This window comes from Dicentrarchus labrax, unplaced genomic scaffold, assembly GCF_905237075.1.
Source record: "Dicentrarchus labrax unplaced genomic scaffold, dlabrax2021, whole genome shotgun sequence".
Classification (NCBI taxonomy): domain Eukaryota; kingdom Metazoa; phylum Chordata; class Actinopteri; family Moronidae; genus Dicentrarchus; species Dicentrarchus labrax.
In genome coordinates, this window is record NW_026136714.1 from 21,403,987 (window position 1) to 21,431,937 (window position 27,951).

General features: G+C 39.6%; 1 protein-coding gene across 1 annotated transcript; it reads right to left on the minus strand.

The window, feature by feature from the left end:
- Nucleotides 1-370: 370 nt before the first annotated feature.
- mmp11a (matrix metallopeptidase 11a) lies at nucleotides 371-26,653 on the minus strand. Its single transcript, XM_051423574.1, has 8 exons — nucleotides 26,297-26,653; nucleotides 14,496-14,719; nucleotides 10,848-10,991; nucleotides 8,951-9,084; nucleotides 7,662-7,906; nucleotides 6,306-6,510; nucleotides 5,039-5,299; nucleotides 371-4,116 (listed from the first exon to the last, which is right to left on the minus strand). Exons 1-8 carry the CDS (start codon nucleotides 26,399-26,401, stop codon nucleotides 3,992-3,994), a joined length of 1,443 nt encoding a protein of 480 aa, XP_051279534.1. The 5' UTR covers nucleotides 26,402-26,653; the 3' UTR covers nucleotides 371-3,991.
- Nucleotides 26,654-27,951: the final 1,298 nt, after the last annotated feature.

The window sequence follows — 27,951 nt, forward strand, 5'->3', positions numbered from 1 at the left end:
TCCCACATACACTGTAGACTTTTAACACATTAGAGTAACCAGTTTCCATACAGATGCAGAAATGTAATTTCTATGGTTACTTTTTTTTTTTTTAATAAAATAGAAATTTAAAAAATAAGCTCTCCAATATTGTGACTGAGAATTTGTTTACAAAATATTTTTTTTCTGCCACATTTTAATATGGATAATTTCTCAGTCTAATATGCAATAAATGTCATGTTTTCGATTGAAAGACAGCTGACATTTATTATTAATTTTAAGAAAATGTTTTTTGTTAAATATGAATATAAGTATGAAATGTCTAGTTTGACATTTTTCTTGCATTATGTTTGTGTGGTGAATTAACTTGAATCAATCCAGAGGCAGAGGGTTTGGTAAAAAGGTTATGGTTTTATTAGAAATGAAACAATACATAGTTCATACATTTCAATGTACAGGGTATAGGCTACATATGAGTAAAAAAAATAATAATCAAAGACAGATATGTACAACAAACGTTTGCTAAGTTGTTTGTGTATAAATAGTTTTTCAAAGCAGTCAGAATTCACTGATTAACACTTGAAATGAGTTGCGAAATGATTCAAACAACAGACTGTAAAGAAACAACAAAGTCTGAATGATGAAAACTATAATGACTCGTCAGTGTCCTGCACTGAAAAACTAACATCTGATGAACATGACAGTTTGCACTGAGCCTTCACATTTCGAGTGCTGCAACCAGGGACACGGCAGAGGAAATGTCACATTAGATGGATCAGTGGGTCTCAACCTGGGCATCCTGACCCACAAAAAGGTCATGACATGAGTTATTTTCAGGTCCATGAGATCCTGTTTCTAACCAGCAGTGGTTAAAGAAGTAGTCAGATACTTTACTTAAGTAAAAGTACCAGTACAACAGTGTAAAAATACTCCATTACAAGTGAAAGTCCTAAAGTAAAAGTACAGAAGTATTATGAGGAAAATGTCCCCTGTGACAGATATATTATCATATATGACAAATATTAGATTGTTAATACTGATGCATTAATGTGTAAGCAGCATTTTACTGTTGTAGCTGCTCAAGGTTGGGCTAGTTTCAACTACTTTATATACAGTTCGCTAGTTTATGGGTCGGCCAGTCCCAAAGGTCATAGGATAAATCTGAGGGGACATGAGATCTTCTTTGTGAAATGTTAGATAATTTGGCCTCCTTCTGCCTTAAACATTTGAGAGGTGAAACGTTTGTTTGGTGGAACGAGTCATAGACATCTGACACACGACAGGGGCCCCAAATACACATTGATTTTTGTAAGCAGTCACAAGCCAAAAAGATTGGAACTGGCTAGTTCACACTGTGTCCCAGACCCATACATACTACTGCTAAGCAGGTTTTGATTCTGTAGCGTGTTCACACTGGAAAAGTGACACAAGTACACTCAGACCAGACAGAATGCATATTAGATATGGTCAAGTCTTAGTGTGCTGTTGATCCAAACTATTCTCAATGCAATGCAATGCACAGAGGAAATGGATGAGCAGCTCACAGCTGGAAATCATTAAAGAAAATTGTGGATGGTGGTGAAACAACTCCAGAAAGCAAAAAGAATTACATCAAATATTAGAAAAAACATTTGTGATTTGGATGTTTCAAGATGGCTTCTGACCTTGCACGTATTGTCCAATAAAGTATGTTGTTTTTTTGTACAGTAACATAGTAACATTATACTATGATGATTAGTATGTAGTATATACTGTATATATTCAGTATGTAGTTCTGGATACATGGATTTTGGACAGTGTGTTGTAATTTATGTTTTTAATGTAAAACTGTCACCCAAAAGAAAAATATTTGTCTCTGAAACGTAGTGGAGTAGAAAATGTAAATGCTCAAGTACAAGTACTTCAAAATTGTACTTGAGTGAATGTACTTTCCACCACTGCCATCCAGCTAATAAGATATGTGATATATTCTTGTGAAACACTTGCTTAGTCTACTAATTTAGCAAAACAGCCTGAGAAGCAAAAATAGAGTGAAGTCATCAGTTTGTTTCTGGTAGTAACTAACTGACCAGGTTGAGAACCGCTGATCCATGCAGCAGCTGCTGTCCCTGAATGTGTCACACTCACCAACCTGAATAGATCACCATGTTACAATGTAGAAAAGCAATGACTTCATCACAATATATGTGGACATTCTCTGAGGAAATATCACTCTTCTCTTGCAGGGTGACAATGTTGCACTCTAGATGGCGCCCTGGAGCCTTTTACTGCCACAGAGGCCTACAGACTGATGAGTGATAACCAACAACTAAGAGCTTTACACCATCGTGTTGGAAGAGTGACATCAAAACATGACATACAGTGTTATATCATCACATTTTCTTCCCATATGAACTCCTAATTTCTTCAAATGCAGACATCATTTTGTTTTGCCAGGGAAGAGAAGTAGGTAACATAACATCTAACGGCTACATGAGGAAATAATTAATAATTTAAATATAATTTAATTAGCCTAAATCACAACAACAGAGAGCATCACATCCCTACTCACTGAAAACTTGTATATTGGCTCAATTTGCCCACATATGAAAAATAAATACAAAACTTTCTCTTAAACATTGGCAAGCTAACACTGCTAACAACTCCTTTACATGTTTACAACTTTATGCCTAGAAGAAACTGGATGAATGTCGACCTACTTGAAAGGACATTTGGGATTTTCTTGCCCTGAATTGAGTCACTCAGGAAAAAATTTCAATAAAAGCTAAAAGTGCAATGGAAAGAGACTTTGTGAATAAATCATGACTATATGAAGCATGAAGATGAGAAATAGTGACAGATGAGAATATCAGATCTGTGTGGAGCGTTGAGTAGAGACTGTAATGTTGCTCACATTAATACATGAAATAAACATAAATGCAATATTTCCATCATATTTTCCACATGGTTATCTGTTCTTCCCTCTTATGCAATGGTATAATGGCACCTGAGTGGAGAATTGGTGAATCTGTTTAGCTCAACACAACCAAATCTGAATATTCGCACAACAGTAGTGGATGGAGTCGTGCCTTAAAATTAGCATTTTCTTTTACTGATTTTTAAAATTTCCTACATATGGATGGAAACTTGATTACTGGTGACACTACACAGCGCAGGAGTGAGTGCCGCCTGAGAGATTTATTTCAGGACACGAAACCAAAAGCTCTTTAAAAGGCTGAGCAGGAGACATTCAGCTGATAAAGAGCACACACACACACACACACACACACACACACACACAGTCCATAATGCTCGATCAAAGTTACAACTGTGTCACAAATAATCTTTATGCAGGTTATAAGACTATAAGCAAACTGAAAACAATGTGACTTGTTATGATTAATGGTCAGTGTGAGTCAGGTTAGCAGGAAAATCAACTGCATGTGTGATCAAATTCTCAAAAGAACAAAGTGTAGCTAAAAATGTTGTTTACGGACACGTTGAAGGATTTCTAGGTTTAAAGTTACAGTATTAAAGGTTCACCGCCATCAACAGCAGCTAACAAACAAATCTACCTTCCGCAGCTTTAAGTTTGATGTCACTCTTCAAACACTTGAGGATCAGCAAGTCCATCCATTAAACAATGGAAAACATCCACTACATGGAGTCTGTACTGGTTCCGTCTGGGAACCAAAATCAGTCAAAAATCTAAATTTCAGGCTCAATAACAGGAAGTAAGAACAATGCAGTTCACGTCAGTATCACACATCATTAATACATGTCCCAGATCTCAGCTGTATGGTGACAAATGTGCAAAATAAATATGAGTATAGCTGCACAGGAGGTGCCAAGTCTGAGGAAACAAACCTTGTTTTTTTCCTGAGAAGAAGGTGTAATTGATCAGAGTATCAATAAATGGAGTAAAGTATAAACAGATTTAAAGGAGACCGTCTCATCCGCTTGAACATAAACTTATCTGTTTTCTCTCCTCTTCATTGTCATAAAAAAAAACAAAAAAACAAAAAAAACCTAATCAGATTCTCACGTTTCTACAGCCGAAAAAGTCCATGCCGATGTAGCGAGGGTAGCCCTCCAAAGAGTTCATGCCAACCGGATCGAATTTCCAGTACTGTCGTCCTCGGATAAAGTGAGCATAGCCTAAAAGGTAGAAAACATATTTATTGTGAAAAAACAAGTTTAGGAATCTCTTTTGATCAGTAGCAGATGGTTGACCAGGCCAGTGAACGAGTTCTCTTTCCCCCTTGATTGTCAATAAGGTATCCTCAGTCAGTGGTGGAAAGTAAGCACATTATTTTAAGATACTTGCACTTTACTTGCATTTATTTGACAATTATAATTACTAGTTACTTTTTAAGATTTTACATTAAAAAACATATCATAATGTTTTGAAATATAATTCATTGTTTTGATTAAACCAGTGGTTTCCAATCTTTTTACAGCTGGGGGCTACTCCCCTCACATGGTTTCATTTAAGTAACAGTTTGAGGCCCAAAAATGTTCCAATTAAATAAATCACCCAATACTGTACAAAAAACTGCAAAGATTAGAGAAAAGTCAAAAAAATTAATACAAATTGTTGAGCCAGATGTTTTTATTTCTTCTTTTCTTTCCCGTTAATTATGTCATGACCCCACAGATTTATCTTGTGATCCCTAGGTGGGGAACCACTGGACTAAACAGCTAACTGTATATATAGTAGTTCAAACTAGCTCCACCTGAAGCAGCTACAACAGTAAAATGATACTTACAAATTAATGCATCAGTACTAATAATCACTTTTACTCAAGTGGGATTGTGAATTCAGACCTTTTACTTGTAATTGAGTATCTTTATTGTGATAATTGCTACTTTTACTTTAGAACAAGATTGGTATACTTCTTCCACCACTGACCTTAGTACAGTACTGGTACACTAAATCAAATTATAATTTAAGAACCTGCAAATTCCTATCCATGAGCATATCAATCTTGGAGTATCAAAATGTAACTAACATACTAACTTTTAAAAACCAAATAGGAACGCTTTGTTCACTTGCTAACTTTTAGTTTTTGGGTCATACCGTAGATGTCCCTGAAAGCAGCGTCTACATCGTCGGGGATGCCGCTCCAGTCCTGCATGCTGCGCGGGTAGACGGACTCAATGCGGTTCTCACGGGGGCTGAACCTCCAGTAGCTGCCTGACTTGAAGAAGTAGGTGTTGTAGTTGGAGTCGTGGCCCCAGCGCAGAGCCGCCTGGATCCCGGACTCTGACAGACCCAAACTCCTGATGGACTCCGGCCCTCTGATCTTCCTCTCAGCATCGAACACCCAGTAGCTCTCACCTGCTCACAGAGATAGTGAACAATGGACGCCATTCAACTCTTGTTGGTAGGTTTCATGCTTGATAGTGCAACTGATGCTATTTTACACACTGACTTAAATCTTTGACATGTCTATATTAGTTATAGTATTTTATACAGTTGACACTCTCACTGCTTAGATATATCATTATATAACTGGGTGAGATAGCTGTAAATGCTTGTTGTGTCACATAAATCAGTGATTCACATCTTTTTTCCTTAAGGAAATTATCACTGAGTAAACTGACGACCCCTGAATAAGTGACATTTTATGGATTTTAACAGTACGGAACAACTGATAAACTGTAACATACAAACTCAGTCAGATGTGTCAGTGTTTATCTGTTCCCTGTCGGAACAGTACATAGAGTATGATTGTCTGTTCAGTTATGTTATGACCTCCGCCAAACAAACAGAGCTGTTGGCAACCACCCAAGACTGAAAGACATCCAACATGGCTGCTAGAGTGTGTTTGGTCACCAAATAAAAAATGAACAATTTCCTTATGGTTACCATTTAATTTCCATCCCCATTCTTTTTCTCTTATGTCTATTTCTGAATGATCAGTTGGGGCTGCAGTGTAGCTCAGCGGAGACAACATCCAATCAAAAGTCAGAGGTTTAATCTATGTTTCCTGTTGAGGTGTTTTTGAGTGCGATAAGAGCATTAGCTAGAGTTTACATCATAATGCTTAAGGTTCACCACATCAAGACAATGTATGTGGTGTGGTAAAAGAAATAGTAAACTTTTGAAGAGCAAACACAGTAATATGTAACTCAGATTTGGTTGAAACACACACTATTGTACATACCTACTGTAACCACATCTAATGGAAATATTCACAGAAAGATTTAAATGATTTCACAGCTTTGTGTTAATTAACGTTTTACACCTGTTGAAACTTGCCTAAAAGTGCATGATTCTTGATGATCCTGCAGTCACATGAAACCATAAACCACATAACAGCAGCTTAAACATCGATGCCCACCTTGAAAGAACCAAATATTCCCTGACTTGTCTTCAAAGGCGGCGTCGATGCTGTCGGGAATCCCCCTCCAGTGACGGGACGACAACGCTGGGTAACCGCTCTCCAGATGCCCGTCCCTGATTCGCCAAACATAGCCCGACTTAAAGAAGAACAGCTCCCCTCGGATCATAGACACAGCTTCAAAGTCCGTCTGGCAGGCGTCGGGCTGGAAATAAGACAGATCACTTGTTCATTTCCACACGCTGTAATAAACATTAAGTTTCTCACTAAAGAGCCATTTTTGTTGCAGTGGGATGAAGTGTTAAGAAGCCGTTTTATTGTCTGAAAGGATCCCAATATAAAGGAGAAGGTTTTCGTGCTCCAGTGAAAAACCTCTCAGTTACAAGTTTACACGAGAAAATAATCTTAAATGGAACCTTTTAGAACCTTTTCCCTTTGTTCGCCCGAGAGAAACTCTTATGGGACTACAAGATGAGTTCTGTCTTTAACCCTCGTTTATCATGTATGGGTCAGAAATACACTCTTGTATGATGTGGTGTAGTTTCAAAGATATCCACTCTTTTTCTTTGTGTTATAACCACAGAAACCACTGCTGCCTCTTAAAGGATAGGCTGGTGGTATTCTATAGTTTTCTTCTTTTCAACAAATCCCATAAAACTGAATCGTTTCCTTGTGGATGTCTCAGTCTTCTGTGCCTTAGAGCTCCATTGTTGTACAAAAACTGTTACAAACACAATGAGCCACACTGTTGCACTGGGTGACATGTTCCTTCATTACCATGAACACACACTGTGCTTTATTTTGACTCAATCACACATACACTATTAATAATCCCAAATACTCACTAGAGGACCAAACATGGATAAATCCTCCGCTGAAAATAGTCCCAAACAACATTTCCTCCTCTTTGAGTAACGTTTGTTGAAAACTACAGCAACCAGCTGCTTTGGGAAATTACATTGTTAAAAATAAAAGGCTGAGACATTTCACTCTAAAAATAAAAAGACAACACCATGGTGCCAATAGATAAAACGCTAGTTTAGAGATTATCTGTGTTTCATCATATGGGAACCATGAATGATTGAATGAGCTTTCAGTCTGGACCAAAGCGTATCTGCACACTTGTGTCACGACACCCTGCAGATACGCTTTGGCACATTTTTCAGGATTTGTAAGGCAACATTTATTAAGAATGTTTTATTCATAACCATCCACTTCCATAGCCATTTTTTACTCTTTGAAATGACCAATTATTTTGAGCTTGTTTGCCATATTTTATTCAAACTGTCAAAATCTTATCAACCTGTACAGTCGCCACATGATTGCTTCTTTAAATGTTGCATCGGCTCCACTCACACTAGTGACGATCTCATTGGTCTCTGGGTTAGACGGAACTGGAGGCGGGGGTGGGGGTGGCGGTGAGGGCAGGACTTGTGGGTGAGCTCCATACAGGTACTGGATGCCTTGCTTGTCATCCTCGCTCAGCTTCAGCGGGTAGGAGAAGGAGTAGTATGCGGACATGATGGCTCCTGCCTCACGGGAGTGCTGCAGGCCCAGGACGTGCCCGAACTCATGGACAGCAACCTGGAGAAGATCTGTGCCTGCAGGGGTGGTATACAAGCCTTAAGAGGATGCAAAACCACACCGGGGTCAAATGGTGTCTGGAAATACTTTTGGGCGTTTGTTTTGACCAGCTTGCAGTGGCAGACGGTGGGGATTTTGCTACCCGAGATGACACAGTGTCAACAAAGAATCATAAAAAAGTACCTCACTGCTTCCTCTTCCTGCTGACTCACATCTGCTCTCAGCCCCTGTGTTGCTCTGATAAAGCCTGGTGTTACAGATTGTATCGGATGTATTTGACTTTCATACCTGAGCTGATGGTGAACTCAACCTGTGAGATCATTTTTGCATCCAAGAAACAATATATAGTTCAATATATTTTAAGTAATCTATCAACCAAACTTAAAGCTCATGACAAACATCTTCTAAAATTAGATTTTTAGCAAGCAGTCTGCAACAGTTATTGAGACTGTGTTGGTCCATTTAAAAAAAAAAATGGCAAAATGGTTACTGCATGTTAATACTGATACAGTAGAATAACAAATAATGGCACTTCCTAGAATCATAGTCCTTTCTGGCCCTTATGAATGTGGCTAACCTTGGCCACATTTGCACTGTTTTCACAAGCCTTTACTAATATTTTATCCTGTATTATTATGCATTATTATTATTATTTGTACTATGTAAATGGACTTGAGGAAAAACATATTTTTGAGTGGAGGGGGAATTTCAGGCCTATCTGAGGTTTACTTTGGAGTTGTTTTTTGCATGTGTGTGTAACAATAATATTAATAAATAATAAGAAGAGAAGAAGAAAAGATGTATTTTTTGTTGAAAATAGTGATATGGACCTTTTAATTCATTTAATCTTTTGTAAGTGATTAATAGAATTTTGAACTGTATTCTGAAAGCATTGGGAAGCCAATGAGGGATGCTAAAACTGGGGTAACGTTCTAGTTTTTTGTTCTACTAAAAGCGAAAATAAAGTAAGAAAGATTGAAATGTTATTTGAACTAAAAATCAAACAAACTGTTCACTAAAAACTGTTTTCTTTGTCTTTGCCCTCTCAGCCAAACACTCACCCATGTGGTTTCCAAGGGTCCATGACTCATCGTGGTCAAAGTGAATGTCGCCCTGTCGGTGTGTTTTGGGGAAGAAAGCGTGAGCGAGAATCCCACCCGGGCCGTCGAAGGGAAGGTTGTCTCCATGCCAGTACCTACAGGTCCGTAAATCAAACACTCTGATGAACATGAAAGCCACTGTGAAGGCTTAAAGCATGATGCACTTTATAAATCCAACTGTTCTAAACAGTTTTAAAACAATGTCAATAAGTATCAAACAGTCTGCCAGTTGAGAACCAACCCATCACAACGTACCAGAACCCAAGTTGGCACCCGTTCAATGAAAAGCTGTCAAATCGACATACTGCAGTGAAAAGGTTATCGGAAGAGTCAAAAGCATAACTGAATACATGAATAAATTGTACAGTTAAACAACAAAAACGTAATTAATTATTAATCATTTGTACCATGTACTTACAATATTTCCAATTTTTAATACACAATCAATTTGGAATTATTATTATGTGATAATGACATTTGCATGTGGTGTTAGCTGTTAGTCAGTGTAAAATTACTGTAGTGAGATGCGTGAATCCCTATTTTTGTCAAAGTGAAACAATTTCCCAGGTATGTTTGTGCAGCAGGGCAAGCAAAGACTGCTGTGGCATCACAGACAATAAAGTTTGAATCAAACCCATGATTCAGAAGGGGAAAAACAAGAAATTTCTGCAGGAATAACAAACAAAGCAACATAAAAGAGAATGCGTCATTTCAAAGATGACACAGATCCCACATAAAACTCTAGTTTTATATCTAGATAATAATCTGCTCCTCCTTTCTTTCTCTACTATCTCTTGTTTCTGTCTCTGTGGCTCTTTGAAGCTCTTTGTAATAAAATCTAATTTGAACTGGTCTGATTCTTTCGGCCTAAACTCATGAACCTGTTTGACCCTGTCACTACTTTAAAGTATTGTTTTAGTCATTTTTCAAGCAAAAATGCAAATTTGTAAATATCTTTAAGTTCTGTTGAAGACATCACATTGAGCTCTCTATTGGAGGGCTTTCTACATTCATTCATGGTTCCAAGATGATATTTCCTAATTATTTGACGATCCTCTGAGGTTTCATCCAGTGCCACTAGCATGTTGTCATTTTTATCAAGAGTGAACCATGTACCATTGGTTCTGCTAAACATTATACCTGCTTAACACCAACATGTTAGCATTTAGCTCAAAGTAGCTGAAGGGTAGGAGAAGGAGTAGTAAGCGGAGCCACTAGCATGGCTGTTGACTCTACAGTTGCAACACACACCGGAACACGACCGGGTACAGTCGCAGATCTAAGGAGCAAATGTGATAAATCTGCTGCTTTCCTGTATTTATGTACATCAGGATACCACCAAGCTGTGGGCTTCAACAGAAAACAATGGGCTCCAGTGTTCTGAAACTTCATACTCTGCAGGTGTGTGTTCCTCCTGAAGCTGTCCTTGAACACATCAGTGGTTTGAGCTAAATGCTCCTATCTTAACAAACTAACATGCTCACAGTGATAATGCCAGCATGTAGATGTTTCTCAGGTATAATGTTCACCATCTTTAGCATGCAAACATTTGCTAACTAGCAGTCAACACAAAGTGCAGCTGAGGCTGATGGGAATAAACCAAAGTGTTGGACTTATTATGAAATAGTCATTACAATTCATCTTAAGCAAGAATGTCTGAACCAAATGTAATGTCAATCCATTCAATAATTCTATTTTATTAATCAAAGTAGCTGGTAGCATGGCTAAAAGTATTAGTGTTCTTTTGCCACAAAACAAATTAATTCCTTTGGCAATAATATCTGCATGTGTTCAGGGTGCTTTTTCTTTTTAATCATGTTTTAAAGATGTTTTTTCCCCCATGTCTCAGTCCTCCCACCTTGTGAACTCGATGCGGATGTCGGCCTTCCCACTGTGGATCTCGGTGAAGGTGAGCGGGGTGACATCACTCCAGATTTTCAGCGCTTCTCGAAAGACACGTCGAACCTTTTCTTCCCCCATCTGCTGGGGAAACCGGACGATCCTGCAGGAGACCAATGCAGGTGTCAAACACACATACAGGATGTATAGTAGCAGAGAGGGACCACCGGCCTCGAATGCTTCCCCTAATCTGATATCTACAACCGTCTCATCGGCGGGGAGGTGTGCTGTTACTGACGCCCTCAGGCTCCCTAACAAAACACTGCATTATGGTCTCCTCCCTTTCCTCTTTGATAAAACCACCCAGTATGATGAGTGGGAAAAAGAAGAGAAACCCCCTTATCTTCCCAACCGGACAGGGAACACTTCATATATGATAAAGAGTATCGGATAAATTTGCCACTTTTTTACTCGAATCAGACAGTTGCTGCTGCATTAAAATGAGAGTAAATCCTTATATTTCAGTCTGGAATAAATCAACAACCAATTTGAGTGATCAACATACTGTAATCAGTTGTTAATAAGATGGTAACAGTTTATCCCAGGTTGTAGAGATGGCACAAGTTCAATACTGTCATTAAAGGAATAGTTTGACAGAGTTTGAGAGTTGGTTGAGACAACTTTTGCTTTTTGCTTGGAAAAAAGTTCACCAACACTCTATCACGTTTTTATGATCCTTACAAAGAAAACAACAATTTGCCGTTTTACGGTGGGGGATTTGCTATAAGCTACTGGTTCCAGCCAAGAAATAGTTGGGCACGTTGGACTGTGATGTTTTCTACAGTAGCCCAGAACAGACAAACTAAACAGTGGCTCTAGATAGGGCCACCGTAGTTTCTCCTACACACTTGGTAGGTGAGCAGTTATTCAGTTGGTTGTAATCTGCAATTTCACTGCTAGATGCTGCTAATACACAATCATCCTTTAACTAACAACTACAGTATGTAGCTTACATCTGTGTGAGCTGTGAAGAGTATGCTGGAATATGCTCATATACATTCTGTGAGTGAGATGAGAAGATTGAAATCACTGTCATGTGTGTACAGAGCTGTCATTTACCAAAAACTATTCCTTTAGCCTCTAACTGATAATTCTGTATATGAGCAGTTTAAGCAGTTGGTTATTGTTTATTAAGGTATCTTCATGACCTAAATAACAATCAGCCTCCTGGGGTCTGCATATACAGGGTTTACTGGTGTAAAGGAACAAAGTCAAAGTAGTCATTTTCAGCATCAATTAAGTAGATTTGGGAGATATATAATTACAGCTACTGCAGACAAATAAAACAATCTCTAAGAAAGGCTGTCAGCCTCTTGTGTTCTCTGTATTTACTGGTTTGGATTTCCAGAAAAATCGGCTGCATCATTTTATGGTTGAAAACAGGAAGGACTGTCAGCCCCAAGCATCTAAGTTTACCTGCAAGAATTCATACTGGCTGTATTTCAGCTTGTGTCTTTCTTCATGCAACAAGGGTCAAGAGGTACAGGAAGCAGCAGGGTTTATGGGAAATGTGGCCTTGATTTAGAGAAACACAAGCAATAAAAATACCGCTGGCATTCATCTCAACCACTGTCTCTTTTGTGTACATTAAGTATACACTGCAGGGCGAGAGGTAGAGCTACGTCGTTATATTTTCTGAACAATATTCATTTAAACCCAGGTGTGCAGACCGCCATATCCACACATTAAAGAACTGGCAGAAAATCATTTCTATTTGATCATACATTTGAAGTTTGCTTGGGCAAACGCATTGCACAATAAGTCTACTGCAAAGGTGCAAATACCTGTGCAGATTGTGGTTTGCACAAAGAGACTTTCCTTAGTGCAAAGTTCATATACAGTAGGTTGAAATCCTTTAGCTTATTTTGTTTGCACAAATGCCCTATAGATTAAGTCAAGTCAAGTCAGTTTTATTGATATAGCGCAATATCAAATTTGCCTTATAGGGCTTTACAATCTGTACAGCATACGACACTCTCCGTCCTTGAATCCTTGATTCAGATAAGGAAATATTTTTCTGATAGTGACTCATCAAACCCACATTGCTGAGCTTGAAATGTGTAATTACACCTAGGTTTTACAAAGTATAACGCAGGCATTATTCTATATTTGTATACTTTCTGACTTCCCTACCTCCAAGCCCATTGGTTCCTGCTGAAAACCTTTAAAAACACCTGACACATCACATCTATCTACAAATGTAACCATACATATGCAAGTTCAACAAAGTGCATTTATATATTATATATTAAAATATGAAGAATGAAGTTTTAAATGCAGATAAAAAGTCGATAAAAAGTTTTTTTCAGCTGGCCTCACCTCCTGTGACTGCACCATAACAAGCTCAACCCATTAACGTTCTGCAGCCACCTGAGAGCTTCTTTTCAGTTTCGTTAACAACCGTTAAAGCAGTTAAAACAACTCTGCTCCCAGCTGACCCAGCATGACTTCACGTGTCGTGCCAGAACTTGCTTCACAAGCTCAAAATGCTGGCTGATTCTAAATAAAAAGTAAACACAGGGGCTCATTAGCTTGGCTCCACTCTTTCTACACTCATCATTAAGTAGGGATGGTGGCCCTGTTAGGTCATGCAGAAGTATAGTTTGACTTTGCGGGTTGCTGCCATGATCCTGGTTAACCACATCACTTTGTCAGGTGTCACTGTGAGCACTTTATTGGTCCAATCCAGCAGAATCTTATTAGTCTGTGGCCGGTGCTGCTATTAAAATAACTCTGCATCCCCTTCTTTCTCTATGTCTTAATGTAGTGTTGCGTTAAAGAATGACTACAATGAAAGGGACCCCAGGAGACACAGACAGAGAGGCAGCAGCCAGCAGAGGACTGCCAGACACCTGATGGTGCCAAGACCTTAGATGAAAGAAAGCCAGCACCCGTTTTTCAGAATATAATTTCAAGACATAATGTATGTAGGTACTATAATAGGTATTTTTCCTTCAGTTCCTCATGCAGTGTTTTTAAAATCTCACTGATCCCCCTGAAATAGTGTCACCATTTTGTGGTGTTTGTTGTGTGTGGTTTTGTGTTTGCTTCCACCTGACAAAGTAGTCCCAGTCCAGTATTCTTTTAGCTTTGGTTTTGGTCTCTTCCAACTCTTGAGGGAAGTATCTGTTTCTTCTAAATGCTCCCCTGCGTTCACCAGCTAGTCTCTACCTGTGTCTGTCTGATGGCTGTTGCTGAGCAGGCGGTGTACAGTGAGTTTTTTGAGCTGCCTGCTGCAGCAAAAAACAACACAATGAGAGCAGTGAGAGTCAACCAGAACAGTAAAGTTGCAGGCCACGCTCACTTACTCGTTTGTTGGAGCATTTCAAACAAATCACACAGTTTTATGATCAATTAAGTTCATTCGTTGTCATGGACAATGACACTTTTAGGACTTCTCATCTGTGCTGACTGGATTTTGTATTTTATGCATTTGGTTGTTACCTCAAATTGCCCGCGGCAGGACGAATTAAGTCTTTTTAATTGAATTACAGGCACAAATGGTTAAAAAAGCAAGCTGGAGGGAATATTACAAAAATATAAAAAACTTTTTATTTCAATTCACATACAGACGTGCACACTGGGTATGCTCTCTGCAGATCTATACCTGTAGGTGAGGTCCGTCTTCTCCAAACGTCCTCCGTACAGGACGAAGCGTCTCTGGCGGTGTCTGCCCCGATAATGCACCTCCTTCTGGACGGGATAGTCCGGTACGCCACAGCGAGGCCGGTTCCACATGTTGGAGGTGTTGGTTGGAAAACTCTCCTTTACTAAATCCTGAGCATGAGGAACCTTTCCCTTCTTCTTCACGTCAGGGAACTTTTCAGAGACCTGGAAAAAATGAGGAAGTGCAGGTTATTTTTTTGTTGAACACTCATTAAACATGTAAAGAATTAATGGTATGGTATGGTGTCACAATGTATGGAAATAAATAGGAAAATCTTTTGTGTTTCGGGAGATGATGAAGAAAAGGAAATGAAAGTAAAGAGAAGGGAGGAAGAACAAGAGGCACACATGAATAAAACCCCAGTCACACTTGCAACCACATGGAGCAGTTTATACTCAGTTTATATACAGCTAAGATGCAATAGTCTTTTGGACTCTCTGGCTCTTGATTCCAAAGATGAACAGTTTTTTCCTTCATGTCAAAGTTCACCCAAGTTGAACAGAAAGTAGAAGAAAATTGTGAGGATTACTTCATACTCGTTGGAATTTCGCCATTTTAAATGCTGGTGTGATCGGGCTGTTTCTTTTATTAGGATCCCCATTAACTATACTTGAAACAGCAGCTATTCTTCCTGGGGTCACAAACAACATAGCAACATAACATAGCTACTATCCACTGCTACAGGACAGTACATGATTACAGAAAAGAAAACATCCCACCACCTGTGAAGGAGGTAAAGAAGAAAAACATGAATAGTTGATGAATAAAAGTAGAGAAGATTTAGAAAAGGGACAAAAAAGACAGGGACAGGAAGCAAGAGAAGAAAAAAACCAAGAGAAAGCTGTGTATCTCAGTTCTAGCTGGATATGAATCGGCATCATTTTGAATTTATTTTGAACTCTGAGGTTAATGACAGCACACACTCATAATTAGGTCACGAGCCACACAGTTTGGCCCAGTTTAAGAGACAGTCGGTCCCAGGGTGTCCCATTATCCTTAATACCCCCCCTACCCGATCCAGAGGAAATGGCTCTACTCATTTCCAGAGAGCAAATTACAGAGGAGAACCATCCCATCTGCACCTCCTCATCTGAGTCAGTCCTCCGCCTCTAAACCGAACCACATCTGCAATGCTGCACTTACAGGGAACTGCTGGGTGTTCTCCTCCTATCAACAAAATTACGCGCATTTCCTTTTCCGCTGCCGCTCAGAAAAAACCTGCGGGAAAAAGACGCTATCAATATATTGTGTTGACATTAAACTAATTAACTCTATCATCAGATCCTATGAATCTTCCCACAACTTCTCTCTTATATAATCGTTAATTTAGCTACTTGCAGATAAAAAAAAAAGTCTCAGCTTCTACAATACAACCCACCACATTTGGTTGAAACGTGAAAGCTGCATAACCGTTCTTGTAATGGCATTTAAACTATATTTCACTTTGATGTAGGCTCTAACTACAAATGAAACCAACACGCCCTTCTAATGTTATATTTCCTTTCTGTGATTTGATTTCCAACGTGTCGCACAAACTAGTTTTGTAGTTTTTTTTTCTCATTACACTTCCAGAATTATTGTATTTCAGGCCAATTCAATATTGTGCATTCAGATCAATACAAAATAATGCCATATTTAGGGATTTGGGCTATTATTGATCATAGATTGTACAAAGGGCAAAATTATTGTCTGTATATGATAATTATGACCTACAATGGTTATCTGGCATCCTAAAGATGTAGGATGAGAAGTCACACTATCCAAATTATAAACTGTATGTTCACTCTAGATCCATAAAATACAGAATAATAATAATAACAAAAATTATGCAAAAAGATTTTTGGAGTAAAATCACAATCCTTGTTGTTTTTGTTGTGTTTGAACGAGCCTGCCTCACTCAGCTCTGCAGGACTCAAACCGTGTCGTTGTTAGTTGTAGGTTAAGGGGAACAAAACCCAGCAGGATTCATGGAATGTGCTCCAGACTGCAGAAACCCAGTGACTGATGGGTCTGGATCACGGAACAAACAGTACACACCTCCCTGAGCCCTCCACCTCCCGTGTTTCACTTCGCTTAAAGCAGATTTCAGCTGCTTATTGTTGCACAGTGCACTTACTCACGTTAGGGGGGAGGTTTTTGCCCACGTCCTACAGTTTTCTTTAAATGGCTTGTTAGTGCTATAATGAATAAGCTACAAGAGCCATGGCTCCCAAACTGAACTGTTTGTGGTTCAGCTCCTTTTTCTCCTGTAGTCGAGATTTCAACAAAAACCTCAGATAAACAACAAAACCCTTATCAGAGTGTACAGCAGGTCTGAAACACATCGATGTAAAGGCTATTGACATGAAACTGGTGGAAAACATAACTAGCATGGAATTCAGTCGCCATTTGTTTGTTTTTGTTTTTTTTTTACTTTACCCTGGGGGACGCTGAGTGAGCCTACACAGGCCCGTAGCCACCACTGAGGACACCAAGTTCATGTCCTCAGTATTGTTTATAGGAATTTGGGGATTTTAAGGATGTGAGGAGGAGTTTACATTATACAATTGCAGATTAAATACACATGGTTTCTATTATTTTGATATTCTTTAAATCTTTAAAAGTGACTGTGATTAAGTTAAATGAAAATATGGGATTCTAACTTTTTTGAAGCTTTAACATAATGACAGCGATTCAAACAAGACCTTCATAAAACAGGTTGTTTGTCAGTGCTTTCCAGAGCAGTTTTTTGTCGTCTGCTGTCTGTATGGAAAAAGTTTGGACAGGTTTCGCCACAAAAAATTTAATTAAAGGTAACTTGTGGTGTTTTTGTCCATTAGTGGTGCTATGATGTTTCGATGAGTGGGTCCCGGTTTGAATTGTATCTCATACATGCACAAGTGATTATAAAATCCAGCCAAAGTTCTCTGCTATTCCTCTGTTGACAGTTGGTGGTGCCAAGAAATGTAGCAATGCAGCAGCAAAGTCAAGAGAGAAGACTGCGTGTTAGCATAACATGGATGTGAACAGTGATTTGAAAATATCTGACAAAAAATGTAAAACCCATGAGGAAGGAAATGTATTCAGTGTGCCTATATGATTTCAAAGATGAACACAATATGTTTTGGTCAGAAACACTGGATGAAAACATTACTGTAACTCCAAATGTTAGCTTTAAGGTGGCAACAATTATGGTCACAGTTAAAAGAAACCAACACTTACTTAGATTTCATCAGGTTACACACAAGAGTTATTATTCACACAGCCACAAGGGGTCCTTAACCTGGCTGCATTAACCTGTCAGGTAGCCCAGAGGCCATTACTCCTGCTGCTCTCTGTGCAATGTCGCCTCCATGTTCCCATTAAAGGTCCAGTGTGTAGGATTTAGTGGCATCTAGTGGTGTAATAGCAGATTGCAACCCACTCGTTTCACCCTCCCTTTCCAACCACGAGGGAGAAACCTCCACAGACCTATCTGTAGATAAAAATGGCTACCCCCTAATGAAAACACAATAATTCCTATTTTAAAGTGACTACACTCTAATAAAAACATTCCTATGAATATTATATTCAATTTCTGAAATTATTTGGAATATGTATCATGCGGCCACAATATACATTAAAATAGTCCCTTTATAAGACATGGCCACAACATGGGGAAAGTTCCCTAAAGATTTGCAATCAATCAGATTATCATAACCAATTGAAAGGCAGTGGATCTGGGGCTTTGGTGGCCCCTCATGGTCTGGGTTGCTTGGGCAGTTACCGCCTTTGCCCGGCTGGTAATGGTCGTTGTCCCACTGCAACGTTAACAGGTCATTTAAGGTATTTGAACATCTAACTTATGCTTTCGCTTGCTAGTGAGGACAGTGTCCTTCCTGCCCCCAGGTTGTGTTCATTGCTGTGGTCTTTGTTGAGGACTGGGATTTTAACTGTAAATCACCTGGTCACCAACTGACCTCTGTCCCCAAACAGTTTAGACTGAAGCTGTCCGCTGCCTGATCCCAATCAGTGAGGTGAGGTCTAGGGAGTGTCGGCTTTCAGGGTCGTAAAACTTCGACTAATTCTAAGTGGTGGGTGCGCATGGAGCCGCCTCTGTCATTTCAAAGAGGGAGATGAAAAAAACCAACTAAAACGTGTGGTTAAATGACTTAAACCCCCCCCCCCCATCCCGCCTGTGTGTCAAATGGATTGTTTGACCTGTCTGACCCCACAGTCTGAGTAAAACCCTAAATGTGCCTGATTCCCAACAGGCTTCACATCAAAGTTCAAGGTCAAACCCAAACAGGAACATTAGCTTGGTCTAGAATATCTTGTATGTTTTCTTGTTTTATTGAACACTTTTTATCAATAAACACAAAATGTTTGGTTTCCAAAGCTGAACTTGCATGTTAATTCTTCTCTTATAATCAAAACAACTAAAGATTCTTAAAACATTATTAAATATATTTTAAGAAATCCCAAAGGACAAATGAATTGCCTTACTCTTATGACTGTAGCACCGACTCAAAATAAAAACAACAAAAAATAATATATGAATTATAAAATAAAGGTTCAGTAATTTCCTAAAAACAGCTGCTCACTATAATTCTTATCAAACGTTACTCAAACAGGAGTAAATAGTGCATCTAGAGAGCATTTGGGGCAGTAGGACGGAGTGAGGAGTGGAGTCAAAATAAACTACAGTGTGTGTGTTCATGGTATTGAAGGAACATGTCAGTCAATGCAACAGTGGGGCTCATTTAAGTTTTTGGAGCTCTATGGCACAGAGGAATAAAATCAGGCTTTGGATGAACAAACAACACTTGTCGATGAGATAAATTCATTGTCGGTTTTGGAATTCATAATTTGAACTAAAAGTCTGATTAAAGTAGACATTTGAAATATAGAGTTCTTTATGAAAAGATTGATACCATTCTGATGTCTTCACACTAAAATGTCTGTACTCTGATATCTGTACTTTAGCATTAAGACTGGAAACGGGGAAACAACTCACTTGGCTCTGATCAAACGTAACAAAATCCATGGTGTTGGTCGGGCACATATGATGATCTGCCGTTTTTACACCCTGACATTACAACACTACCTTCAGACAGAGACAGGCTTGCTGTATTCCAATGTCTCTTAAGTTAGCCAGCTGCTGGCTGTAGCTTCATATTTAGCACCAGAGTGGTATCAATCTTCTTATCTTGTCAAAAAGGTGAATAACCATACTTCCCACCATGATTTAGGACAGGGTTTTCTCTGAGAATCTACCACTCCTATCCTCCAGAATAATGACCACAAGGCAAACAGCTGAACCACTTTACAAGGTGTTATACATGCAATGCACTTGTTTTTTATAGGCCAACACAGTGCTTTATGGAATTACATTTCATGGCTCAGTTTTGATGGAGAGAACAGTAGTAGATTTTCATTTATTTGAAGATATAGGCATGCTTAGGGCCATGTTTGAGCTTTTCTGCAAACACGATGAAGCTTAAAGCTAGTGGAAAATAATCTAACCTGGACATGAGATGAAAGGTTCGCTCTCTATTCTCATTTCAAAGTAAAATATATAGAAACCATCTGTTTATATTGGGAAAGTCAGAGGAAAAAATTATTTTACTGTCAATAACTTCTGAATGGTTCTTTAAGGGTTTTCAATTGGAAAACTAAATGGTTCAGGTTTACTTAACAGCTTAAGTGCTTGGTAGATGATCCCAGTCGCTGAGACAGAAGTTTTGTGGCCATGCTCGCGTGTTCACATGTAATTTCAGAGCAGACAATAGAAGTCCTGTAAGGAGACTCGGTGACGACGTTTGAGAAAGAAAAAAAAAAGAAAAATACCCTCGGGACAATTAGTCTGTCACTTTCTGCGGAGATTGCAAGAAGTTGGTGATGAGACATGAAACATGAAAACACTACACTAACACAGCCTGAAGGCATCGTGGATGCTTCTTCGTGCTGGGAACGTGAGGGAGTTTGTGATGTTGGTAGTGCAGGGGGAGGGGACCATCCATTACAAGTATGGACATATCTAGCTTCTGCTTACAGTGATGACAAGATCTGCGGTGCGGGGGATCTGACAGTGGTATTCAGGGAGCACAGAGAAACATGTCTGTACTTGGGGCGTATGAAGAGCGTCTCCAGTCTAACAACAAACCCACCACCATCACCCCCACCAGGTCACTGTGCTTTATTCTGACATGACCAAGAACCTGTGGGGGGCCAGGAGGTAGTCAGGACATTTTCACTGCTGCTTTAACCCTTTGACCGAGTCCAACAAGTCCTCTTTCAGCCACAACACATCTTCACATGAGGAGAGGGACGCTTAATTCAAAACTTTGAAAGCAAAGGTGGAAAGCAATTAGGTGTATCAGCTCAAGTACTGTACTCAAACACTGTAATAGTTAAGCACAGTACAGTTAAGCATGTATGATGATTCACTTATTTGCATTTTAAGACATTTTCTACTGTCCCTCTGCTACATTTTAGAGGATATATTGTATTTTGTACATTCTGTCCTTCATTCTTTCCTTCCATCTTTAAGTCCTCCCATTTTTTCATATGAAAGAGAAAACATCCTGACAGTCAAACATTTTAATAGCCTAACTTATTACCTTTTACTGAAGTAAAATATTCAATGCAGGACTTTACATGTGATGGGTTATTTTCGCACTGTGCTACTGCTACTTATTCATAAAGGATCTGGATACTTAACCCGGTGTGAGATTTAGGAGGATCTATTAATAGCAATGGAATACAACATTCATAACTATGTTTTCACCCGTATACAATTACTTCATTATATGAATCTTCATGTTTTTTGCTACCTTAGAAAAAGCCATTTATATCTTCAGATGCCACAGGTCGCCTTCCATGTTTCTACAGTAGCCCAGAAGGTCAAATCAAACACTGGCTCTCGATAGGAAAATTCACATTTTTCTCCCATTTTCACAGCCACTGTAGTTTTTCCTCACTCTTGGAAAGGGAGGGTGAAGCGAGGGTGCTGTGATCTGTTACACCACTGTTAGATGCCACTAAATCCTACACACTGGACCTTTAAATATTAGGTATTAGGTTGCAATTATTGCTGGTAAAACACAAAACTTACAATGAATGTAACTTACAAACAAATATTGTGACATGTTCCTTCACTCACTCTGTGGAATACCCATTGCAAAAAGGCTGATACCCAGTACACTAGCATGAGCAACGGCACACCACAATGCATTGTATCCTCACAACATGTGTTTTGAATAAGGGCAGTAGGAAGTCTATAACTGCAGTAGAAGAGAACGTTTGAGGGAAAGTGGGTTCATCGAAAAGGAAATGATAAAAGTTGATCAAAAAATTCCTCTGGAAATTCACTGGACATTGCAGACTTATGATGTAAAAAAGGAATCTGAGGGTCCATTTCCATTTAAAGCAAAATACATACTAATTTATTGGTTGTTTCAAAGAATCTACAGGCGATACTGCCAATGCTTTAACCAAGAATCAGTCTTATAGTTCTTTCATTAACATGATATCTAAGTGTCCAAACTGTCTAAACGTAACAACAGCGAATCTGGACGATAGGAAGTAAGTCATAAGTGAGTGTTTACATGAGGAGACAGATAAAGTTTCAATTTAAAGGGTGTGCTCTCATTGAAAAAACAGGGACAAAGGATTGCTTACACTGAGAGGATTTATAGTGCCAGATTGGAGAGGGGATGTACAATTTTTCATCAACAAATACCTCGTTATCGTCCTTCTTAGTCTGCTAATCCAGTATACCATCTGAAAATAAGACACAGCCGGCAGTGGAAGGTGATATAAACCATCCGGTCATCGGCTTAAATCTCTTATCTTTGCTGGCACAGAAACCTCATCTGGTGAGAGCTCAGGCTCTATGTCAGGCTACAGGATGGCTTACTGGTGATTTCGTTGTTACTTATGATTATTAATGAGCGCACTTCCTCAGGAGAATTATAGTTATCAGGCAAATCATGCTGTCTTTTGTTTAAGGTTTTTTTTTTGGCGCCTTTATTTTTTTCGACATTATTTGGTAGCGGTAGAGAGGGATGGCTGCTTAAGAGAAGAGCAATACGACTTGAGTCAAAATGTCCCAGGTCAGAGTTGAATTCAGGACATCACAGTGACTTGGCTTCAACGTTCAGCCAAGTTAAAAGATGTATTTTTCTAGGGAGAGTGGGGTGATTTTAATAACACACTATTAATTGCAGTCACATCTGAAGCAACACCTGGTGTTTAAAACTCTTACTGATACTTAAACACTTTTTACCCATACTAGCAGAGCAACTGTAGGGATGGCTCTGCTGGTCTGTCAGTCACCGCTTTGGTCCAGACTGAAATATCAACTATAACAACTATTGGACATTCCTGGTGCCCAGAGGATTAAAACCTACTGACTTTGGTGATCCCCTAAATTTTTCAAAGCACCAGGACCAACACAGAGCCGCTATCATGGCTGTAGACTCTTGGTCTTGTTTCCTTATGTTGGTGAGTGTACTTTTTTTCAAAACATTTAACAAAATAAGCCAATTTTAGGCTAAGCTGGCTATATTGGAAGATGACGTCCCCCATTTTGATCCCATCTTCTACCAACTGTGTCAGGTCTGTCTGGTTTAAAGTGAATTTGGATTTTGACTCTCTATTCCTTGCCATGGACAAAGATGAAAACCAGATACTGTAACTATTAACTTCTCCAGTTGCCATCTTGTTTGGGTCAAGAGATGGAGACGCACCATGTGAAATGAATCAAGTTGCAAACTGGCAGACTCTGAACCGTTCAGAAACTCAGTGATGTGCACTAATACATCAACACCATCTTGTCAAACTCATCCAGTCCTGACAGGGTTTATTCAGCCCACAGAACCTGAACTGTAAATATTGTAAAATCATGCCGAGGTTTGATGCTACCCCTCCCCTCTCCCCTCACCTGGTTAGAGAAGGGTTCAGAACGGGGCTGAAAGCTCCACTTGCTAACGAACAAAAGCATCTGATTAACTTTATAAAGGAGGGGTGCATGTGCCTTTTAACTGCATCCCCCCTGTTGTGTCTCATTGGCCACTCACAGCCCGGCGCAGCTGTGACCTAGATCTACTCGATGGGAACCCAGGCCGGCTCTGATGTCACCTTTGCTCTCACGGTTCCCTGGCCAATCGCTGCACCCGAAGACATCGACATGATGGGGCAAAACAGAAAGGAAAACCCAGGGACTCAGGTTTTATTGACAAAAGCAATACCCAAACAGTTAGCTGTTAGCCCCTCCTCTTCACTCCAGAGAGAAAACAGGCACTTTGTAAATCCCGCTGCCCTGAATGCCACAGACACTGAGGCCTGTCGAGGCCTGTGTAATCACTCACTCTTTTGTCAACAACAGGGGAACAAATTGACAAAACTACAGATTAGACTTTCCCGTAAAAAATGACCAGCAGACATAACAAAGTTGTCACCACAGGTGCAACATGATTCTCATAATGTGTTCCTAGAGAAACGGTCATTTTTCATGTGTGGAAACCTGGGGCCAGATGCATAACACTCTGTGTAGATTCACAACTTAAACTGTGTGTACGCCTAGTCTCAAGTATGCGTGAGGTGCGCACATTCTCACCACACATTCTTCCTTTGTAAATATGATTGTATGTATGGGGAAAGGCGCACGCGTGGTTTTTGCGCGTACACATCGCTCATACATCTGACCTCTGGTTTTCAACTCAACAGATCGCTCTGTCGACAAACACATGTCATAACACTACAATGGCCTGACTCCTGATTACTGAATTAAACTGTGGGCAAGTATCACACAAAACACACAGTGTGGATTTAATTAATCAATCATGTTAACTGATTGTTATTTCAAGATCAGTCTATATGATCATTTTGGGTGTTTTTCCCTTGTTTTATATCATCAGTTTTTATTCCTCAAGAGGTATAGCTGAAAAAATAGATTAGAGGAAATCCATGTTCGTTCTCCATGTTTACAGTGTGTGTGTGGAAGCCAAGTGGCAAAAACAATAGCCGGGATGTTGTGAGGCATCACTGTCAAACCCGCCCATTACCGTGCTGATAATGTGCAGTTTGATTGGTGTGACAATGTACTCTTTGATTGCATTCAAATATTCAATTTTACTATATGCCTTAGAGTGGATGGGAACGATTAAAACATGTTTTTACCGTAAGTGTTAATCTTGAGGGGAGTTATTCGAGACTTAAAGGGAATATGGGACAAGGGCGTAAAGTGGGGAGGCCAGTGGCCCCTTGGACCCAATACACCTGGTGCCCTTGCCTCCAAATAAATAGTTTGATCAACTTCAAGATTCTTTACTGGACATAAGAACAACACAGGTCTGTTGTTTTTTCCTGACAGACAGATGTACCAGATTGTGCTGTTTGTTTCTCTGTAAAGTCCTTGTCACAAAATAGCCATCTTATATAATTAACTTTGTTGCAAACCCTCACTGTGATTGGTCCATGCTTCAGGGACATACCAAACATTATTTACTGAAGGCTACACGTCAGGCTGCTATCATACCTTTCAATAAAAACACTTAAAGTATTCACTGGAACTATTTACTGCATACTTCTCTGTAACTGTTTATCTAAGCCATCTTTTTGTTTGGATAATTTAGTTATGTTTTTGTTTACATCTAAACAGGACGTTCCTGTGAAAAATCCATGCTAAACCAGCCTAATCAGTGTTGTGTTGTAAATGCTGCTGCAGAATGAAGAATGCCTATAACACAGACGGATTAGGGCTGTGGTAAATATAGTCCAAAATTATTTGAAATATTAGAATGAAAAATATAATAAAATAAAATATAGTGAGTTGCAGCATGTAGTCAGGGCTACAAAACGGGAACAGACCACAGTAAGACTAATACATTAAACCACCACAGGCTGTGACAGTGTAACGCGTGCCACTGACGCCGTCATGACGGGTCCATATGGAGGACCCCTCTCTTTTATGGTGTTGTTGACAAAATGCCTTTAAGACCTGTTATTACTGCTTCCTGCCCTGCAGACAGGAGAACTCAGCAACCTTTATTTTATTTTTTTCTCTCCTCCCCAGAGATCAGACCTGGCTGCACTGAGGTAAAACCAAAACACTCTGCTGTCATCCTGCATGCATGTGGAGGAGAAGACGTCAGATTTGGGCTGCAAAGTCATCATGACTGCTTCCAGTGCTGCTGAGCAGACAAGAAAATAAGTGATGATAGTAATTTCTTCAAAGTAAGAGCAGCTCCCGGGCTAATGACAGTGACAGGTCAGCTCCTGTGCGCGCGTAAAATAGCCATTTTCTTAATTACAATATAAGTGTCATTGGTGCTGATGAGTCCGAAGAAAGAGCGTGCTCGTGCGCGCGTGTGAAGAGGTTGCACAGAAAAATGCAGATTTACTTACAAAATATAAGACTCATTCTTCATACAATAGGGTGGACAATAAGTGTTTATCTGGGAGTGACTCATTCCGCTCCAAAGTCAAGAAAACAAGTGCCAAATATTGATATGTGTGTGCATGTGCCTGTGTGTGTTCACGGGCTGGGGGTGCGGGGGGGGGGGACTTGTAGCAGGAGAAAGAATGAAGAAAGTCAACACTGCAGATAACTTTCAAAATACAAAAGAATGCTTAATCCCCCATGCATGCAACAAGTTAAACCAACCTGACTCATTCTACGCCTAAATCAAGGAGTTTCCAAACGTATGCAGAGCAAAGGTTCCTGTTCGACTCTGCATCAAGTAGAAAGGGGAAAAAACAAGCGTCCTTTAACTCACCGGTGCCACTTTGTACCTGCTGGATCCCCGCACTGGAAGACAAAGCGTGCTCGGGAGGCACTGCAGCGCAAAGACGCAGCAGCACACGACCAGAGAAGTCCGCATCCTCACCGCCGTCGAGAGCCGTGGTGGTGCACAGGCAGGCTGGTTTTGGCGCAGCTGAGTGCGATGCGCAATGCCGGGAGTCACACGGCTGCAGGATCTGGGGCGACTTCTCTTTAAATAGACTCAGATTTCTTTGTTCTCCTAAGGTTTTTTTCTCCACACTCTTTTTTTTTCTTTTTTTACAGCCCAGGGCTGATAATACCACCCGTTTCCATGTGACTCTTAACCCTTTCTCTGCCGCGTGCCCGTCAACTCAACACAGGATGGTGGCTCTGCGTTTTAACCCACCTGTGATGGGAGAAACCCGATGTTAACTTTTAGCAGGAAGACATTAGTTATGCACCATATCCCACATTAAATACCATAGACACCATGACACAGCCTGTACAGGCAGGCACACTCTAGTGCCTATGGGAATATTATAGGATTATTATAAGAGTATTAAAGACACAAAAGTCCTAACTAGCCTACCACAAAACACACTACAGCTCTATTTAAATCCTTTTCATGAGGAGAAACACATTTAGTCAATGTTAAGTACAACCTGTGAATTAAAGGAGAGTGATTTTTGTTTTCCATATTGGTTTAACAGCGATACTGAGGTCATGAATGCAAGTTCCCATGCTCCTTTCTCAGAAACAATTAACCAAAGAACATAAATAAAGTCTCAAAATTATTTTAAATTTTTTTTATTGCATTATTCTCTAAAAGGAACAATGGACTTTCTTTATTGTTGATTCTGGCAGCCCTTGTGGACACAAACGGTAGTGTTTCTACTGCCTTGTTTCACTGATTTTGATTCCGAGCCAGAGGCAGGCATTAAGAATAACTGTAGAAATAGCTAATCTTCTCACTGATGGTCTTGTTTGTTTATGTAGGTCATATAGAGGCGTCAGTATTACACTGAGCTTGAGACTCAGTTGAAGCAAAATAACAAATGGGTTTATTATTAGCTTATTATTTCTGTCAGAATTTTCTCAACCCATGGAATACTTCTTTCTTAAAATTAGCTACAAATTACAGCTCACTATATTTGGACATACATAGTTTTCACAAGTACAGTTATTTTTGGTAATTTATGACTCAAATAAATACTGGAATAAGCCTTTAGAATATCCATCAATGTAGGATGTAAACTTCCCCCGGCTACCAAAAGCAGACAAAATAATCTTGATGTTAACAGTCGATATCATTTACATGTCTGTGTCCTGCTAGTAGCGGCTAATATAGCCTCCAGCCTCCAACCTGCAGCAGAGTTGAAGCGCGAGCTAGAGGTCTGATGAGCTCATTTCTTTCTAACTCCAACAGATTTTTTTCATTTTCAAACTTGTAGTTCAGCCCCCACCGATGCCGACGCAAGTGACGTCACTTGCGGACATTTATTAAACTTCACACAGCTCCTTCTGGAGTGACAAAAAAGGCTTTATACAATTGTTTTTCACATGCAGTAGTACTCCCCAACACTTGTAAACGACTTTGATGAAAAAAAATTGGTGGCGTTCCCTTTAAGTGCAGAGCCGGAGAGGATTAGCTTAGTTTAGCATAAATAC